The sequence below is a fragment of the Ochotona princeps genome, chromosome 24 (genome assembly GCF_030435755.1).
Source record: "Ochotona princeps isolate mOchPri1 chromosome 24, mOchPri1.hap1, whole genome shotgun sequence".
Taxonomy (NCBI): domain Eukaryota; kingdom Metazoa; phylum Chordata; class Mammalia; order Lagomorpha; family Ochotonidae; genus Ochotona; species Ochotona princeps.
Window position 1 is genome coordinate 17,280,827 of NC_080855.1, and position 14,246 is coordinate 17,295,072.

Below are 14,246 nucleotides of genomic sequence, written 5' to 3' on the forward strand. Positions count from 1 at the left end.
TATCTAAAGAAATGACTATATGAGCATTAAAAGAGTGTGGGCTGTGTGGTCCAGTGTGTAAAGCCGCTGCTTACAATGCCAGCATCCCATAGGGGCACTGATTTGTGTCCTGGTTGCTGCACTTATGATCCAGCTCCCTGCTAATGACCTGGGAAAGGCAGCAGACAATGGGCCAAGTGTTTGGGCCCCTGAAACATATGTGAGAGAGCCAGTTAAGTCCCTGGCTCCTGGCATTGGGCTGGACCAGTGTTGGTCGCTGTGGTCATCTTGGGAGTGAAGCAGCAGATGCAGGTTCTCTCTCTCTTTTTCTCTCTAACACTGTCATTAAAATTTAAAGGAACAAATTTTTGAAAATGTCCATTATAAAGTGGGAGGATGATATCAGAGGGATCTAATGGGACTTACGTTGATAATCTGTTCATGGAGAAGCCTAATCATTATTTTTCTTCCCTCTGTGATCTGCCAGTAAAGATAGGTGATGATTCTGGAAGACAAGAAATAAATGGATGACACTCTTGCCAGTGCTTTGTAGGCTCTGAATTCCAACTGGGCACAAAGGAAGCAGAATATTTGCTTGCACATAGGTTCTACTCCAAACGTGTTCTCAGAAAGTTGTGTCAGGGTATTACTGGTTACAAACATTAGGGAAATGCATGCTTCTGTTGGCTGTACATGGAATCATCTGGAAAGCTGGAAGTAGGATGCCTGCCTGTCCTGATACCTCCACTGACCAATGAACTGAGAGTCTCTGGATTTGGGACCAGATGTTTTAAAGCATCTGTGTTTTTATTTATTTATTTGTTTGTTTGTTCTTCATGCACACGATCCTAGAACGCAGTTGGAGTTTGCAGTTCAAACTTCAGTGTGATCCAGGTATCTGGGATTCTGTCAAGTGCAGATGTTGATTCGATAGGCCTAGCGTCAAGCCTGAGATCCTGCCTTTCTAACACACCCTTCTTGTGATGAACACACAGAATGGGTCTTTGTCCCTGGTTCCTGGCATACAGCTCCTGAAACTCCTGCAATCTCCGGCATAATGGTTCTGTTGTGTATGCCAGTAATAGGTGGGGACACTTAGGATGGGGCTACTCACAAGGAGGACCAAGGCTTGGTGAGAAGGTTGACCATTCGGTCTCTGACCAGCCCCGTCCTGCCCTTGGGGGGGCTCATCACGGAACTAATCAGCAGCTACAATGACGTCATCAGTGAGACCAACCTAAGGAGCGCAGGAAGTTCCACATCACCCCTGTCCCCAGACCTAGTCTCGGATGTCTCTTCCACTTGCAGTTCCCAAATTGTGTCCTTGTCATAAACTGCCAATGGTAGAGTGTGCCTTCCTGAGTTCTGTGATTCACTTCAGTAAATTATCAAAACTGAGGAGGGGGTGGTGGGACCGCTGGAAGAAGTGCAAGGTAGCAATCTGGGACATGTGATGGGCCTCTGAAGTAGAAACAGCCTTGAAGGACTGAGTCCTTCACTAGAGGGATCTGATGCTAACTCCAGCAGGAAAGCACAGGAATGAACTGGCTCATGAGACATTCAGTCAGTGTCCTGAGATTTGGAGAACTGATTGGTACAAGGGAAAATCACACCCACAAACACATCTGGTGTCAGAAGCGTGAGTGGAAACAGCACAGAGATGGTGAATTAGAAGTTTGGAGGATCAAGGCACCAAGGAGAAGTCATCGTTCCAAGGAGGGCATGGCAGGCAGCTTGGTATATGTCCTGAGAGCTTGTAGCTTTCCACGACCCACTCTCTGAGATGCCCCGACTTACAGCACAATGAGAGTGAGGATGAAGAAGAAGTGCACGCTTCCAATGAGGTTCTGATAGATCCAAACCACCCACAGGTAGCCAGGCCTTCGGCTTAGGGTGTCGATCCAGCTGTAGATGGAGTGAATGAAGAAAGGCAGGCCTCGAAAGGGCCCGCAGTCAGCAGATGGTTTCAATCTAGGAAAACCAAGGGGTGCAAAAGTCATATTGAGGGCAAAAGGCAGGTATTCTCACTCTAGAATCAGGTCGTCTCTCTTGGCTGTGGCCCTTTGGGGGTCAGAGTGGAGTCAAAGGGAGGTGAGGTTGGAGGATAGAGGGGAACCATATCAGACTGGGCCTCTCAGCTAATTTAGGGGAAGTTCTGTTCTCCCTGGGGAGGAATGGGCCTCTCTGTGCATTCGGAGAAGCTTCAGTGCCTGATGGAAGTGAAGTAAGGAAGCTATCCCTCACCACAGGTGCTTGATGGCACTGACTGTATGGGATCCATTCCCTTCCGTGGTCTGAGCATGTGCTGTGTGTCTAGGGAACCTGGGCCAGGCACTGCACTGGGCATGGCTTTGAGTCCCACGTTTTGACAGCTGAGGTCTTATGGACTCTGGGGTTCACTGGGAATTATGGCTTTCACAGGTGAATCATGGATCCAGAACTCACCCTGCCCCCTTTTTACCACCTCCTCTTACACTCTGGGCCACTATTCCCTCATTACCCCAGATGCCACCCAACTCAGGGCAGCTTCTCCATCCCCAAGCCTGCTGGAATGATGCCAAGTAGCCAGTCCTAATGCTGCTTCCTCTACCTTACCTATTTCTGATATGGAAATTACAGTAAAGCCTCTTGTCTAGGTTTCCCCTCACTTCCTCTTCTACTTGACCAATCCTGGGGCTCCCCTGTGTAGCCACACATGGCCAGGAGTGCCTCTTATTCTTGGGAATTGTGAGTAACCAACTATTTTTTTCAGTGGCAACTGTTTGCTGATAGGTTGGTCTCAAACTATCTGAATAACAATTAAACCTGCATTTACATTTTAATTAGTTTATTTGAAAGGCAAAGTCGGCAAGAGATAGATGAGTTTCCATCCATTGCCTTCTTCCCCTGATGCCTACAACAGTCAGGGCTACCAGGCTGAATGGACGGGCCTGGAACTCAACCTGGGCCTTCTATGTGGGTGGCAAAGAGCCAAGTACTGAGTCATCTGTTGTTGCTTCTTGGGGTGTGCATTACCAGAAAGCTGGAATCAGAAGTCAGGTTGGGATTCAAACATATGCCTAACCACTGTCTCCATTGCTGGGCCAAGCACCTGCCCCTAAAACTACGTTTCAGAACAAATGGTCATTATACCCAGTCTCTAAAACTTCATCCAAGGCTCCCATCTCCTACCTCCAGATGGTGATGGCCAAGGTGCACAGGACTCCAGTGAAGGATGGGAAAAAGAGTAACAAGATGAAGAGGGTCATCATCTGTGAGGCCCGCCAGGCTTTGCTGGGAGGCTGGAAATTCATCATTAGGCTGATCTGCAGAGACAGAGGGGCAGTACACTCCCATCTACCTCCAGGGGGAGCCAGTCATGCCCCTGCCTCCCGACCCCTTCCCAGCTCCAACCACCCTCAGGTCACATAAGTGCCTGGGCAAAGCCCGTTGCTTGCAAATTCAGACAGACTCACATTTTTTATGTAAAACATGATGAAAAGAGTAATCATTTGGATAAAGGGCAGCAGAGGGCAGAAGAAGATTCCAATCCTGCCAAGGAGAGATGCTGAGCGTTAAGAGACCATGGCAGACCAGGGGGACTGGGGGCAGATAGGGGGCTGTACAGGGAAGGGAGAGGGAGTGCTGCAGGTTGAGTTGTGTCCCTCCCCCACTAAAAAAATCACGCCACCCAGGGAAACCCACAGAGTTTAAAAGAAAACTCCAGCTCCAGTGCTTAGGGGAATTGACAAAGCCGTCTGCACCCACTGTCACATTTAACTCCCAGTACTAGAGTGAGGCTCAGCGAAGGTCATGACCCCAGTACCAGGGCCAGTACCAGGGCCAGCCCCCAAATCCAAATTAATCCAACTTCAAGTCCATTACTCTGTAATCAGCCAGCCGCTAGAGGACAGAACCAGGAACTCTATTTCCCCACCTCTGCTGAGACACGAAGGCCCGGTCCTGCTTTCTATGTCTAAGGACCACAAGAAATGGGAAATCGGCATGGTGAGACAACACCCCAAGGCTGACACCAGCAAACTGCACACTCGCACCCCAGCCATTTTTATTGGAGAGACAGAGAGAAAGATCTTCCATCTACTGGTGCACTCCCCAAGTAGCTGCAATAGCTGGAGCTGAACTGATCCAAAACCTGGAGCCAGGAGCCTCTTCTAGGTTTCCCAAGTGGGAGCAGAGAGCTGGATGGGCAGTAGAGCAGCTGGGACACAAACCGGAGCCCATATGGGATGCCAGCACTTGGAGGTGGAAGGTTAGCTAACTGAGCCATTGCACCAGCCCCATATGTCACCTCTTATACAATGACCACTCAACACCCACAGGACACTCTCCCCGTTTCCGAGGCCCCTGATATGACATCAATAGCCATGTCTGTCCTCCACCACTCCTGTAGTCTGACAGCAAGCAGCTGGGTCCTCTCTTCTCCACTCCACCCGCAAAAATACCTTTTTTCTCACTCTTCTTCCCCTCCCTTGCCACATGGGTCTGCAGTCCCCATCCCCTCACCCCTCTAAAGAACATTAAAAAATTAATGATTTTATTATGAAAAATTTAAAGATTGGTAAATAGAGTTCTCTTCACTAATAGGCTAAAAAAAAAAAAAGAGTAACACATCTCCAAGTCCACAGTCAGACGCCAAAGGCACCCTACAGAGCCACGGAACTTACCACACCAGAGTTTGTGCATAGATCAGTTCTAGAACATTCCTGGCAATGTCAAACTCCTGTAAGCCAAGACTCGTGATAAACTGCATTCCGATGATTCTGTAAAAACAAACAGAGGTTAGTGCCCAAACTATAAAGCCTTATTGAGCAGTTTCGAGTAAAAGTCATCAAAATGTTTTCCATAACATAACTGGGTGGTGGGGGGGGGCAGTTCAGGGGAGAAGAAACTGACACAATGCAGTGAAGTAAGGGACTGCTAATGTGATCTTCAAAAAAATTCTAGAGCGGGTGGACATCTGGAACAGTGGTTACCTTGCTGCTTGGGGCATCGGTATGCCATATCAGTGTGCCTGAGTTCCAGTCCTGGTTCTACTTCTGATCCAGCTGCCAGCTCTGTGCACCCTAGGAAGCAGCAGGTGCTGGCTCGAGTAGCCATGTCCCTGCCCTTCATGTGGGAGACCTGGACTGAGTTCTAGGCTTCTGGCTTTAGTCCAAGCCCTGCTATTGTGGCTACCTGGAGAGTGAACCAGTGGAAGGAAGATCTTTCTCTGTTTCTCTGTTTCTGTGTATCTTTAAAATTAAAACATTTTTTAAATCTCGAGAACATTTGTCACCTCTCTGCACTGGGCCCCCAAACCAGAGTCTTAATACAACTACAAAAGAAATGTTTGCCTATTAAAAATTTTTTGAAATTTATCTGAGGGCCTGGCACAGTAGCCTAGCCAGCTCTTCCAGACCAACACAGCCTTACCTCCTTAGAAACTCTCCAAGCAAGGAATCTGCTACAGAGAACACGAAATCCATCAGAAGGAGCCGGTAGATTTCCTGGCCGATGAGGGTCTCCCAACACTGGAAGGTAGACAAGAGTCACCAGGTGGAAAGGGCTGTCATTCCAGCTCAGTGCTCAGTTGTTCCTGGCTGGGAGCTCAGTGCAACTGAGTTCCTGCACCCTCAAAGCAGATCTACGTTCCCACAAAATGCAGTGAGCTTTGCTTTTAGGGGTGTTTACTCTTCATGCGCTCCTTCTTCTACCACTAAGTCTTGCCTTCCACATGTACCCAGTTTCTCCTCTTGGAAGGTCTCACCTCTGGCTTTGCCCTGTGGACCCATTTCTCCAAGAGTGCTGGAGGCATCTCATGGAGAAGCCATGCTCAGAAGGCCTCCACCTTTGTTTTCTTATTTGATTGACATTATGAAGATCAGTTAATATTTCCTGGCTTAAGAAAGTTGTCTAGAGGTTTAGTCTCTAGGCTAGTGTAAATGAATAGTTTGAGTCATTCAGTTCATTAAACTAAGGATGGCTAGAAACTTCTGCAGGAAGTCAGTGTTATGAGTTGATTGGCCAGAAACTTTTACATTTGGATAAAGGAGAGGGAAGTTTTGGGTGCACAGCCCAAGGATGGATAGATGGATGGATGGATGGATGGATGACAAATGGATGGACAAATGGATGGATGGGTGGGTGGACAGGTTGTGGATGGATGGATAGATGGATGAACAGATGGAGAGATGGATGGACAGACAGTTGCAGATAGGTTGTTGATGGATGGATGTATGGGTGGGTGGGTCATGAGTGGATGGATGAGTGGGTGGGTGGGCAGCATGTAGATGGATGGATGGATGGGATAGGCTATAGACAGATGGATGTTAGGGGTAGGTGGGTCATGAATGGATGGATGGATGGGTGGATGGGTGGATGGGTGGGTGGATGGTAGAATGAGTGAATGGGTGGGTAGGTGGGTGGGTGGATGGGTGGGCCGATGGTTTGATGATTACTGGCAGTTAGTGAGGGCATGCAGGGAGAAGGATGGAGTGGATAAATGAACAGATGGCTGGAATGGACACATGAGTGGAATGATACATGGTATCTATCCTAACCAGCCAAATTGGTTGTGAATCTTCAATAATTAGGGAGAGAAGGTGAAAGCACGTATTTTTAAAGTTGCTGGATTCTGCATGAAGCAGTGTTCTTTTGATACCCGAAACAAGAGAGAGGCTCCTGCTTCCCCAACTTCACCTGAAACCATGGGGTATTCCAGCACCAGGGAGCTCAGGATGGGTACCAGTCAAGGGGTACCCACAGCGTTGGTGGTATAGTGGTGAGCATAGCTGCCTTCCAAGGGGTACCCAGACTACATGAAGGGCCCTTTCACAGAGGGCCCAGTAGCAAAAGTAGAGGTCATCCCAACAAGGCCAGAGAGGTTAGCTTGTTCCTGAATCTTGGGGCAGACAGGGTCAGGCGCCCATTCTCTGAGACAGGGGAAGACTGAGACACTGTAGTCCACTGAGACAGAGCAAGGGACAACCGAGGTTAGGGCACTCTTGTCAGGTGGTAAAGTCCAGCATATCCAGGATTACAGAAAACATCAATATCAAGACTTCAAAAGGACCTTGTCCCTAAAGGCGATAGCTGTTAGGATACAATAGCATCAGAATGATCACCTTGTATTGCAATGCTGGGCACTGTGCTCCTCCTGCATATATACTGTTCCATCATCACTTTATAGACCAGAAAATGGAGGCTTCAAGAGCACAGGTGACTGCAGATGACAGAGCTCGCCTTTAAGTCAGGGCTTCTTGACTCCACGACCCAAGGTTTTACTGTGAAGACCCCTCCTGCCTTACGCTGCCTCCTTCCTTCAAGAGGTTAATGCCAAATGGGTGTTGGGGACTGATGGATTTGGTGAACCTTACTGTCACCTGAGCAACCAAACAGAGGGCAGATCAGGGAAATCTCACCTCCTCTCCAGACAGGGCCACAATGTTGAGCCAATAGTAACAAAGAATTCCAATGATGGACATTTTCAGGAAGATGTTTCTAAATAACACAAGAGAAAAGGGCTGTTGTAACTCCCACAGCTGGCTTTAAGGTTGTCTGCCACTGTCTCTGCGGGGGCACCCAGCAGCATACACATCCCTGCCCTGTGCTGGGCTGGGGAACGTGGCTCCTATGGAGAAATGACAATGAGCAGCCATTACACCTTGTGTCACCCTCCCTCCGGTGCTGTCTTCACTTGGGAAAGGCAATCAGGAATGTGTGGGGGCCACTGCCTTCTTACCCTGCAGCTCTTAGAGACTGACAGGAGAACCCTCCTGCTAACCCATTCTGCCCACATCACCTGGGCAACAGATAGACCTTGGTGTTCCCAGCTCCTGGGAGAAAAGGGTCATTTGCTACTGCAGAAGAACTAACCTAGTCTGGACCACACATTTCTTTTGGTTACACCTCCAAACCATCTGATTCACTTTCCACTATAGCAGCAAATTAATATAAAACTATAAAATCAGGAAGCCAGTCAGGTGAAAAGAATAGCCAGTGCAGAGGCCTGGGGTGGGTATATGGTTAGAAGTATATTTGTAAACATTTAGGAGGTCAACAAAGGAGAGGAGTATCAGCAAGAAGGGAGGTAGAAAATGAGGTGGGAATGTGGGAGCCAGATCTGAGAGGCCAAGGTAAAACAAGAGCTCTGGGACTGAGCAATCAATAAACCCAGCCAGCAGGGAGCAGACCCATGGGTACCAGAACCACCAGGGCCAGAAACCAGGCAGACAACAAGTCAGGAAGTAGAAGCACACCATTTGGGTAGTTTCAGGGTTAGCAGGTTTATCAAATCCCCAGGGTCACTTCTAAAATGTATAACTCAGCGTCCAGGTTGTGGCAGGTTAAATCACACCTACAATGCTGATATCCATTTTTAGAGAGTTGGCTCTGAGTCCCAGCTTCTCTACTCCCAATCCAGCTCCCTGATAATGTGCCTGGGAAGATGGTCCAAGTACCTGGGCCCTACCACCCATGTGGGAGACCCAGATGAAATTCTAGACTCCTGGTGGTGGCCTAGGCCAACCCTGGCCATCACAACCTTTTGGGGACTAGCAGATGTCAGATCTTTCTATGTCTCTCTCTGTGGCTTCACAGCTAAATATTAAAAAGAAAAAAAAAAAAAGAATGAATGAATGAACAAATGAATGAATGAATATATATCTGGGGCTGGTGCAATGGCTCAATTGGCTAATCCTCCATCTGCATGCACTGGGATTCCATATGTGTGGCAGTTCATGTCCTGGCTGCTTCACTCCCCATTTAGCTCTCTGGTTATGGTCTGGGGAAGAAGTACAGGCCCAAAGCCTTGGGACCCTGCACCTGCGTGGGAGACCCAGGAGAAGCTCCTGACTTGTGGCTTGGGATTGGCACAGCTTTGGCCATGTATAAATCAGCTGATGGAAGATCTTTCTGTCTCTCCCTCTTTCTGTAAAAAAATCTACCTTTCCAAAAGATTAAAAAAAAAACTTTTTAAAAATTTAAAAAGAAAAAGGGGAGGGGAAATAAAGAACATCTGTTGCCTTTGTGGGAATCACCAAAAGGCACGCCCCCTGAGCTGATGAACTCTTAAAAGCATCCAGTTATCCCTGTCTTGGGGGAAGGGCAGTGAATGACATAAGTCCGCTCTTTCTCTTGGCTGGTGCCCCAGGTACCAGGTCTTGCCATCTTGACCACTAGGAGCATTGGCTGATATCAGTCCCCACATGGTCCTCAGACAGAGCCTTTTGCAGCGCACTGCCTGTCCACTTGTGCCCGTTACCCCTGAGGACACTGGTCACCCTCAGATGGCCAGAGGCTACCGTGAGGGGCCATCACCCTCGAGAGTGGCACTTCCCAGTGCTCTTTGCATCTCATGGCCATGAATCCTCCCCATGCAAATGCACTTTCCCCTTGAAACTCCTTCCCCAGCTAGCTCCGCACAGTCAGAGCTTGTATGGGTTGTAGCAGACACACGTACCGGATGAGGAGAGTGTAGACCTCATGCCGTGGCATCTCATAGCGCTCCACCAGCCTGAACATGGAGTAGAAGCGTGGCACAACCAGGTTGATGCAGGACACCACGAATGGCAGCAGCAGTACTGCCCAGGGGTTCCTGTGCGTCTTCAGGAACTGCAGGGGACACAGCACAGATGCCTGAAGTCAATCAGGTACTGCACCCTTCTCTGTGATGGCCAAGACCCCACAAGCAGCTCCTCTGGGATGAACCATGAAGCTGCCATTTATGGAGCACTGTGCCAAGCCAATGGGGGCTCAGAGAAGCAAAGACACAAACACAGATGTGGCAGATTGGCACCTAGGCGAAGGGAGTGTGCTGTACCACTGTGTGAGGTCACAGCAGGTGCACTTCCTCCCATGGTACTCAGCATCCTGATGTTGGGCTGTGCTTTTGTCAGGCATCCTTCCCCTGGTCTGGGGTAAGTGACTGCCCTCTGGTCTTTCCTGTCTCACATTCCTGCTCCCTCCCCCTCCAGGGTCCAAGCCTGCCTCCGCATCCTTTGTGAGATCTAAAAATATCACTTGCACTTTGGGCAGGGGCTTTGGAGCCAAGGAAACCCCTTTCTCCTTACATTTTGACATAACAAGCCCTAAAGTCACACACTTTGTTTCTCTGAGCCTCCTTTCCCCATCTGGAAGATGGGCCAATTACCACACAACCCACGGAGACTCTGCTCGAATTCTATATGGTCACAGAAGGCCCAGTCTGACCCTAGGATGCTAACTCATATGGCCAGGGTCTCATAAAGCTGTAGTGGCCTATGGATGACAGCCACTAGAGTGGTGCAAAAAGCCCTGGGTATTCCATTCCCACCTGCTCTCCTCCTCAGATCCTCCCTCCACTCCAGCTGGGTATGGGGAAAAGGCACAGGGCAGAGAAGAAATTCAGAACTCTTCTTCAAACCTGCACCTGCCTGGGTATGGCTTGCATCCTGTTAGGTAATGCCAGGCTCTGAGGATGATGACTCAGTTTACCCATTTCAGGACAGATCTGATTATGGCTAATGGCAAACATTTAGATTAGATAATCCGACACCATGACAATGGCCGTGGTGGTGGGAGAGGCTTCTAGTGTCTTGATTTATGCATTAGACTGAACATCTACACGCGTCAGGTGTAAGGCCGGGTGCCTGGAAGAGCCAGATACAAAAGGAGGCACTTCAATGCCACGTGGGACAAGTGCAAAGTCGGGAGCACCTCATTCATCTTGGTGAGGTTGGTGGTGATAACTAGAGAGGACCTCCTGGAGGAGGTGACACTCCTGATAAGATTTGGTGAAGGGGAGTAGAGGGTGGAGAATGGACTACATATTCCCCACCTAGAGGTGAGAGCAGGACACTGTTCTGAGACCCATGGACATGCCAGTTAGCATTGCTGGTGTTGGGTTGTACAGGGTAACGAGGCTAGCAATGTGGTAGGGGTAGGATCATAAAAGATAGGTCCAGTGTGCCATGGAGGATATATGAAATATGGACAGTGATGGAAACCACTAGAGAAAGTGACATAGAGACCTATCTGTGACAACCCTGATACAATGGCCCCACTCTGAGAGGCAGGAAAATAGCACTTTGTCCAGGCCACCCAGCTACCAGCCTCGGAGTCCTCATCACCACAAGCTCCCCTTTTATCACTCAGGGTGACAGGCATGGCATTAGCCCTCCACATAATTTTTCTCCAGCCCTGACCATACCCTTACACTGCCAAGTAAGATCATTCCCATTTTACAGATGGGAACTGCAGAGCTGCATAAAGCACCTGCCAGAGTCCATGGGTCCCTAACATGACTCAGCACTGACTCTAGGCAGGTGCTGTGGGAAGCATGTGGGCTGGAAGGCAAGACATGAGAAATTGATCCCAGGACCACGGCTAAGATTTGCATTTCTCCAGCCCAGTGTGTTGCCCTGAGGAGTGCACACGCAGGTCACCTGAGGATCTTGTAGGAGAGGCAGATTCTGAGCCCAGGGGCAGCAGGGGAAAGGCTGGCGCTTCTAACAAGCTTCTCATTGAGCCCAGGCCTCCAGCCAGGGTCCCTCCCACTCCAGCTCCATCTTCCCGCAGCTGTCTCCCTGCTTACCTCCGAGTTGTACTCGGCCAGGTAGTAGACGGCCACGCAGCAGGCCACGGCCATGCCAGTGGAGACCACCCAGGCGACCACGTGAGCAGAGAAGCGAGTCAGCTGCTGGTGAAATGTGAATCTGGCGTTCTCCTGTCGGATCTCAGACAGGTTCTCCTACAAGCACAGGGCACCAAGTTCAGCTGCAGCTTCCTGCCTCCCACACTGGTACCCATGCTCCCCTGATGAACTCATGCCACACCCAGAGACACAAACCCAGTCTGGTCCACAGTGATGGATAGGAGACCCTAGGGAGAATCACCAAGCATCCCAGAACCCCTGTTACCCCGCTCAGCTTCCTTTTCCAAAGCAGAGGAACACATGAGCCCATGGCCACCAAGTTCCTTCTGCAAGAAGTAGCTTGGCTGGGAACAGCAGGGTGGTACAGCAAGCTAATCTTCCACCTGCAGCACCAGCATTCTATGTGGGCACTGGTTCAACTGCTGTGCCTCTGATCCAGCTCCATTCTAATGATCTGGGAAAGCAGTCGAGGATGGCCCAAAGACTTGGGATTCTGCACCTGCATGGGAGACCTAGAAGAAGCTCTGGGCTCCTGGTTTTGGGATCAGATTGGCTCAGCTCTGGCCGTTGTGGTCACTTGGGGAGTGAATCAATAGATGGAAGATCTTCTCTGTCTCTCCTCCTCTCTGTATATCTGATTTTGCAATAAAAATAAAATATATCTTTAAAAAAAGCCTGAGGCACAAGATTAATCTGGGGTAGAAAACCACCACCCCAGAACTGAATTTTCAACTCAGAATTTTGGGAACCAGGCACACGTTTTGCTAGAAATTGCTGAGTTGGCTCTCAGGAAGTTGTACTGCTATGTCTGGGGTGTGGCTTGTCCCTCAAAGTTTCACACACTGGAATTGCGGTCCCCAGAGTGGTGGCCTTGAGGGGATGCAATTGTTAAAGAGATGGACCCTCGTGGCCAGGCAGGCTCTGTCCCATGGAGAGGCAAATGCTGGTCTCACAGAGCCGGTAGGTTTTAACAAGACATGGTCATTGTCCTTCACACACCTCCATTTTTTTTTAAAGATTTATTTATTTTTATTACAAAGTCATATATACAGAGAGGAGGAAAGACAGAGAGAAAGAAGTTCCATCTGATGATTCACTCCCCAAGTGACTGCAATGGCCAGAGCCGAGCCAATCTGAAGCCAGGAGCCAGGAGCTTCTTCCAGGTCTCCCACGCGAGTTTAGGAACCCAAGCCTTTGGGCATTCCTCGACTGCTTTCCCAGGCCACAAACAGGGAGCTGGATGGGAAGTGGAGCTGTTGGGATTAGAACCAGTGCCTATGTGGGATCCTGGTGCATTCAAAGCAAGGACTTTAGCTGCTAGGCCACCATGCTGGGCCCCACACTCCTCAGTTTTGCTGTGACAAAGCCAGAGGCCAGGGGATCCCTGCCTAGATACAAACATGATGTTGTCCAGCCTCTGCAGACTTACAAGCCACATCGATTCCTTCCTGCTAAAGCACCCGGCCTCCTACATTCTGTTGCAGCCACACAGACCATGACACATCCTCATCGCAAAGGCCCCAGGGGTCATGTGACAAGACCCATTTCCCCTACAGAATCCCCAGGAATATTTGCCTTAAGTATCAGTCTTGGGGCAGTAATCAAACGCCAGGAACTTCCAAGTACTTTGAGGGAAGGTAGGGACGTCCTGGAGCAGCGAAGGGGAGTGGGCAGGCAGAGGCAGGGGAGCCGAGGGCTCCTTACCCGGATCTCCGTACTGAGATTCTTCTGCCTAAGCTTGACGGCCTTTTCGTGAGTGACGGTGAAGTCCCAGCAAAAGACGAGCTTTGCGATGCCTCTGGAGTAAATGTGAGGGTTGATGAAGTTGTTCCGGAAATACTTGGCCATGCTGGAAAAGGCGGGAACCAAAAGACCACGGGTTATTGGGACAGACACTGGGGAGTGTGGGGATAAAGCACCATGCAGTCCTGTCGGTATCGGGGAAAGGTAACATGAAGGAGGTGGGGGGCTCCAGCTCTGCACCAGCTGGGAGATTCCATCCCTGGATTTGCCAATGGTGAGGTCGTTGTCCTGTTAACTCTTCTGGGCTTCTGTTTACAAATCGGGGTAATGGGCATAACAAGGGTATCCACCTCACGGAGCTAACTGTGAGTCATATCGGGTTCTTAAGGCCACTGTGACAAATGACCACCAACATCATGGTCGGAAACAACAACCAATTATCTCACCCTTATGGGGGTCAGAGGTCGGAAAAGGGACCTCACAGGGAAGATCCTTGTTCTGTCGTACCCAGCTTCTAGAGACTGACTGCATCCCTTAGCGTGTGGCCCTGTCCCCATCTCCAAAGCCAGCAGAGCTCATGCTCTCTCTCCCTGACCTCCTAATCAATAAAAGTATTCAGGGTTCCCCTGGACCAACCACAATGACCCAGGACAATCTCCCCTATTTAAGGTGCTTTCGCTGACTCACATCGGCGAAGTCCCTCTCCCTGCAGAGAAGGAGCACCTGTCTTCTGCCAACGACCATTTGGAGATCTGCAACATCACTTCTGTGCCATACAAAATGACCAACTTAAAAAGTTGTTTGCTTACACTGACTTTTTTTTTTTTTGGTGGAAGGGTAGATCGAGAGAGAAAAGGAGAGACAGAGAGATCTTCCATGCACTGGTTCACTCCCCAAATGGCCGCAACAGTTG

The 14,246-nt window shown here is 49.6% G+C and overlaps 1 protein-coding gene across 3 annotated transcripts in view; it reads right to left on the reverse strand.

The window, feature by feature from the left end:
- The window catches only part of TMC5 (transmembrane channel like 5), a 65,669-nt gene that overhangs the window by 3,596 nt on the left and 47,827 nt on the right, over nt 1-14,246 (reverse strand). For all 3 annotated transcript variants that reach the window (XM_058681234.1, XM_058681233.1, XM_058681235.1), the window contains 10 exons: nt 13,295-13,439; nt 11,531-11,686; nt 9,419-9,570; nt 7,380-7,458; nt 5,392-5,489; nt 4,644-4,739; nt 3,435-3,510; nt 3,151-3,284; nt 1,777-1,950; nt 406-484 (listed from right to left, as the gene is read on the reverse strand). In XM_058681234.1, the coding sequence (XP_058537217.1) occupies nt 406-484; nt 1,777-1,950; nt 3,151-3,284; nt 3,435-3,510; nt 4,644-4,739; nt 5,392-5,489; nt 7,380-7,458; nt 9,419-9,570; nt 11,531-11,686; nt 13,295-13,439 (1,189 nt within the window). The remainder of the gene's footprint in view (nt 1-405; nt 485-1,776; nt 1,951-3,150; nt 3,285-3,434; nt 3,511-4,643; nt 4,740-5,391; nt 5,490-7,379; nt 7,459-9,418; nt 9,571-11,530; nt 11,687-13,294; nt 13,440-14,246) is intronic.